Below are 6,355 nucleotides of genomic sequence, written 5' to 3'. Positions count from 1 at the left end.
ATATACGCTCGATACGCGACAATATATATATATATATATATATATATATATATAAATTATTTTGGAGGCTCGTGATGTAGATGTAGTAATATTAATGTTAATATAATTAATATTACTATATCCAGTTTATTAGTACTGCGGTTCAATGGTGTATATATGTTAGCCATGTACTCGTATTTTGCCTGATGATGGCTTCTTAATAGCTGAAACATGTAGCGGTGCCAAACTAGGCACTGACCTTAATATTGTGTTGTGACAGTTTTAATAAAGAAATTGTAAGCAAGGAGAAGTTATATTTACAGTCATTCGGTTTTTTACATCCTTATCATCACGTTGTTGTAAATCTTCATTTTATGTTGGAGTAATGTTTTGTATTTATCCATCTCTCACCATTCTTATTAGCATGTGAAAATCCTTCATTATGTAAGCCTGATATCTTGATTTAAATTATGAACCCACCGTATTACAGAACAAACTTCGAAGCAACACCTCCACCCATTCTCATTGACAATGGGCTTGCAGTGCTGGAGAACGAGAAGATAGAGCGGCACATCATGAAGAATGTTCCAGGTGGTCACAACCTGTTTGTGCAAGATAAGGAAGTTGCCACTCTTGTTGAGAATCTGTACAGCGTAAGTTAATTCCACTTTCTCACCATTTCTCATGTTTCTTAGAGAGAAATAGCTCTTAAGCAGTTGATAGTGTCCTTTGTGTAAATGTGTGTTATTTAAGATGATTAACTTTAAGTAAAATTTACTCCAATACCAGGGAATCACAGTCTCAAAATTATAGTGTGAGAGGAATTGATTATATTGATGAAGGTGATCTGTTGTTAAAATGTGATTTGCTGTCAAGAGGAAACGTTTACTTTGAAGTCCTGTGTGTCTCTTCACAGATATCACATAAACCTAATTTCTCTGAAGTTCTTTTATGCGTAATTCTTCTCTGTAAATTCCATATAGGTTTGTTGCTCTTTGATAGTTTCATGCATAACCAGACCCTCTTTTGCAAATGTCATGTAATCCTCTTCAAGATATGCATTCTTGTATGTTCCGGTATTCAAAAATTGGAACTAAAAGACATTATTTTGTATTATTGAAAGCAATATACAAAAATTAACCATAGCCAGGAAGTAATATGGCCATCTTATGATATAAGCCTTTTCCATTCTTCTGTGCCTCACATAAGTATTCCTTTTGTGTATGTGTGAAATCCTTCATTGCTTATATATACATATTCATTCATTCATCAGTAATCTGTCAGACGACAGGTCCACAGTCTCTTCCAAAACAGTTCCTCCACTTAATGCGATCTTCTGTTTTTGGAAAGAGACTATCCAGGAAAAGTGATAATGTGGTAGTTTTTCCATTTGCTTTCCACATCGCAGTACAGCAGCCGTTCAAACCACTCTGGTCACGCCTGTTGCTATACGAACTTGAACCATCTCGAGCATCATTTGCTCTGTGCTTCAAGTCGCTGCTGATGACGCTGCTTCCGGCATCAGATAGATAGATAGATAGATATATAATTTCCTTCGCTTTATCTCTCGCCACTTTACCCTTTAATCTCACCAGTATATCATTGATCCACCACAGATACCTGGAATCTTGACTTTTATCTCCTGCTGTTACTCAGTCATATCATCTGCCCTTTCATTGGTGGTTTGAATGAATGGGCAAGCCTTGTTCTTCCTTCACCCACTTCTTACCAATATTTCCTGGTGCCTGAACATATGTAATGGAGAAAATTTGGATAGATGGCAGTTTTATCCTGTGTCTCCATCTAGACAATAAAATTCCAACTGCTGCAAAAGTAAAATTTGCAGCCCCGTTGCTCATCATATCCAGGAGCTGTATGCAGTTGAAATCAGCGTACATCATACCCGTTATGTTATTGTTCTGTCATACCCAGCAAAAGGGATAAAGTCTGTGGTTCCTGTTTTATTTTCAAAAGGGAAATAATACAGTAATGTTGACAGACTGCAACTTTATGTAATGGTGTGCTCTCTGGCAGTAGCAACTGGATCTTGTTGTAGTTTATGGTGCATATTACCAATTCAGTTATGGTATCTTCTCCCAACATCTTTGGCGTTCTGTAAACTTAGAACTTCTGTATCAGATAAGCAACTATAAAATTTTTCATAAAGATTTTGCGTCATTGAGTTGTAATGCAGCAATTCACAGCCTTCTTTCAGATGGCCAGATTATTCTTTGCCCGATAATGAAATGAAAAATAAAAAATCTTATGCCTGTACCTACCACTTTGTAGCTAAGTGACTTCTTCTTGTTGCTGAGATTGGGAACATTATAGGATCTAAACTAGCATCACTACAAAAACATCTATTATTCTGTATAGGTATGAACTCCACTGCCACTTGAGTTGCTGTACTAACGCTGATGGCTTTGTCTGCCATAATTCTCAGTTGCCTGCTCCTTCACTTCAAAGGTATAATGACTCCATGGTTTTGTAAAATCCTGAACATTTTCTAATGTGTTTGGGCTACTGTGGACGCCGTTCTGATTGTTAATTTGTTTTATTAACAACCTACAAGTCGTAACTACAATTATGACACTGATAGGGGTTTACACAATTTACAGACCGATCTCTTCACTCTATCTTCAGTAGTCTTCACTTACATAATTCACAGGGTCACATTTACCCCTTCTGCTATAGTCCTTCCACACTTCAACTATACTCGGTGACTGTCAGCCTTCAACTGAACTCCCTAGGCATTCCAGTTACTCTTATAAACCCTCAGTCTGACAGTGGAAAACGCACCTTGCTTCACTGTTGCATAATCGCCATGTTTAAAGAGGGATTGCCAATGCTGCCGGGAGATATTTACTGCAACACTGTGTAGCAACCAGCATGCTTTGACTCGGCTCGGCATGGCACGGCACAAACACACACTGCTTGCCTTACTGTTGCGTAACCTCGTTCCATATCCCGTTACCCAACAATGGTTTGACATGTCGCAATATTGTAACCCCATTAGTCAGTCTGAGTCTAATCAAAACCAGCCTTGTACCTTGGAAGTGTGTTTTACAGTGATGGAGTTAGTGGGCGTTTTAGTCTACTTTGGCATACCTCATCAGGCAGTCAGAGCATTCTTGGTGTGGCGTCTGATTGGGCCCTGTCCCCTGCTTATGTCTCCCCCTCTCAGAGCATTTCATATCTTGGTCCAACAATTTAATGACTATAGAGTTCAGATGGTCCACAGCCTACTGTGTTGTTTTTACAACTTAAGCTGCTTTGTTAGCTGGTGTAAAAGAATATGACATGTTTGGAGGCAGTAACCTGGCAGTGGTCCGAAGTGTCACAGTAAAATGGCTTCTAAATTATGTAACTTTTAGTCTGCAAAAGTACAGCAATAGTTCTTTGAAAATATGCTTTTTTTTTTTAATTTTTTTAATGTAAAATAGCAACATGATGGCTGTGTTGACATTTTCTTTAGCTTCTAGTCTGGTGGTCTGGATGATGATCACCACCATAAATAGACATACATACAAGAGTTGTACTGAAAGTCACAAGCAACAATTTTTTGTAAAGTAACATGCTTTATTATTGACAAACCAAATACACCACCTCAATCTGCAGACCTTTCTTTATTTTTTCACATAATCGCCACTTCTTTGTACACATTTCTCCCAGCTTTCTGGGAGTTTGAAAATTCCCCTTCTGTAAAATTCCGTTCCGGCCATCTGAAGACACTGTCGCACTGCTTTCTGAATTGCCATCCTTGTCTCAAAACGTTGTCCACGCAGCTGATCCTTCACAAATCCGAAAAGATGGTAGTTGGAGGGTGCCAGATCAGGGCTATAGGAGGGGTGTGGAAGAACTTCCCACCCCATCTTTGCAGTTGCTTCCAATGTGAGGCAAGCAGCATGGAGGTGAGCGTTGTCATGCAGGATGATGATGTTTCGTCCCGGACGTTTATCGCGCAATGCACGATGGAGCTTGTGCAGCATCTGGACATAATGAGCAGCATTGATGGTTTGCCCAGGTTCCAGGAATTTGGCCGGAATAAACCCCTCTGCATCCCAGAAGACTGTGCCCATCACCTTCGCAGCTGATGGCACTGTCTTTGCCTTCTTTTTTGATGGAGAATGCAAATGGTACCATTCCATACTCTGCCGTTTCGTTTCAGGCTCAAAATGGTGATACCATTTTTCGCCACCTGTCACAATACAGAGCAAAAAATCATCGCATTCATGTCGATATCTTTGCAGCAGTTCTGAGGTGATGGCTTTTCGCTGACCTTTGTGGTCTTTGGTCAATAACCGCAGGACCCATTGAGCACAAACTTTCCTATAGCCCAAGCTTTCAATCATCTCCTGTACTGCACTGTGCCCTATTCCAAGTTTTCAGGCTGTTGTGTCCACAGTCACACGCCTGTCATCTTGAATGATCTCATCCACTCTTTCCTTGTTGCGTTCAGTTGAGGCTGTTCGAGGACAACCGCTCCGAGGCTCATCTTCGATGCTGGTGTTCCCATCTTTAAAATGGTTCACCCATCTTTGAACACTGCTTGCACCCATGTACACACTTCCATAAGCACGCTGAAGTCTGGTGAATTTCTGCAGCAAGGATTTCCTCTTTCACAAGAAAGTCGATGATAGCATGCTGGCAAAACAACATATCGTTGTCGGCCATTTTGTTAGGAGTGATACTGGTCACATGATGCAAGCTATTGACGTCACAAGACATTCAAGGTTAACACAACATCTGGTTCCACCTACCATCATACTCTCTTTCATCTGCTGTTCCCAGGTTGCATGCAAAAAGAAGTTGCTCATGACTTTCAGTACGACCTGCGTATTATGTATGAAATGTTTTTTTGTAAGTGAACAGTTACAAACATGGTAATGGCGCAGAACTGTGAGATTCTGTCCCACAACTTTAACATACTCTAAATAAGTTCTTTACATAAACAAGTAAAATAAAAATAATGGTGGTAACAGATATGTAGGACAGGAAATCCATGGAGTGGGAAAGCAGACTTTTATGCATTGGCTCGGTACTTGATTTATTTTATTTCGTGCACATGAACTTCTTGGTGAAATATCTTTATTTGTGTCCATTGGTGTTTTGTGTTCTGCTTTCAGAAACTGAAGCTCATGTTGCTTAAGAAAGATGATACAAAAACTAACAGTCTGATGTCACACCTGCGTAAGATTAATGAGCACCTCGGACGAAAGGGCACACGTTTCCTCACGGGAGACACCATGTGCTGCTTTGACTGTGAGCTGATGCCACGCCTCCAGCACATTCGAGTGGCAGGTGATTGAATTAAGTTAGATCTTATGTCTTTAGCTTTTATAAAATATTATAATTGTCACAGTTATATAATATATAGCTGTGTGTTTTATAATGTGTTCTATGAAGCTTTCTTATGTGGAGGTGGGTTAAAATACCTCCACCATAGTCCTGCAAGTCGTAGAAGCTGACGAAGAGGTAACGTGGTGTCTGGGGTGTAACTGGGCCACCCAGTCACTGGGGAACATAGATACAGGGACCTGGTCTTCAAGGTTGGTTGTTGGACACAATGTTGACGGCCTTGTTCTGTGAAACAGTTAAGTGTTGGGAAACCTAAAGAAGTGAAAATCATATGTTCTGGTACATGACAGAATAGATAAGTTTGGCAGAATCCTCTAAGGAAGGCTCAGTGACAATGATGACAACGACGATCCTGATGACAACAGTAATTCTGTCAAGCTCCTCGTGCCTTCCTTTAATGATCTGTTGCAAATTATGGAACTGGCCAAAAAGACTCTGAGGTTATCAGGCCTATCCTGTACAAATTTGCTTTCTTTTGTATGGCATGCATAATTCTTGGAGCTCCTTGTAACATTCATTGAATATATGCAAAATTTAATTAAAATTTACATTTTTTTTATAGAAATGCCGTGTGTAATATACAGGGTCCGGCAAATCGACCTCCCGTATTTGGAGAGGGCGCTGTGTGAGTTGTGGTGGGGATACGGCAGCGGAGGGGGTATCGATCGATAGCGGTATAAGTGCCATTTGCAGTAGTCGCAATGGCGTGGCACGGTGAGCATGGTGCGTTTGTTGTGGAAGAGTATATTCGTAATGGTGAATCGGTGATTACTACTCAGCGAGCATTTCGCATTCGGTTCGAACTTGGCCGACATGATCCTGTTCCGGATTAAAAAACTATTCACGTTTGGGTATCAAACTTTAGAGCAACAGGTTCTGCACTGAAAAAGAAATCGCCTGGCCAACCTCGGACCGTAACAACGCCGGAAAATGTGGTGCGCGTGAGAGCGTCCATCCAGCAATCTCCAAAGCGTTCAGCACTTAAACATGCAGCTGCCCTGGGATTGTCTGATAGGCG

General features: G+C 40.6%; 1 protein-coding gene across 2 annotated transcripts in view; it reads left to right on the top strand.

Annotated features, from left to right (window-relative positions):
- LOC111869024 (chloride intracellular channel exc-4) overlaps positions 1-6,355 on the top strand; it is a 100,191-nt gene that overhangs the window by 88,924 nt on the left and 4,912 nt on the right. For both annotated transcript variants that reach the window (XM_023860204.2, XM_023860203.2), the window contains exons 3-4: positions 470-632; positions 5,106-5,280. In XM_023860204.2, the coding sequence (XP_023715972.1) occupies positions 470-632; positions 5,106-5,280 (338 nt within the window). The remainder of the gene's footprint in view (positions 1-469; positions 633-5,105; positions 5,281-6,355) is intronic.

This window comes from Cryptotermes secundus, unplaced genomic scaffold (assembly GCF_002891405.2).
Source record: "Cryptotermes secundus unplaced genomic scaffold, Csec_1.0 scaffold70, whole genome shotgun sequence".
NCBI classification, from domain to species: domain Eukaryota; kingdom Metazoa; phylum Arthropoda; class Insecta; order Blattodea; family Kalotermitidae; genus Cryptotermes; species Cryptotermes secundus.
Note: the sequence above shows the minus strand (reverse complement) of the source record. Positions and strands in the feature narration are given on the sequence as shown.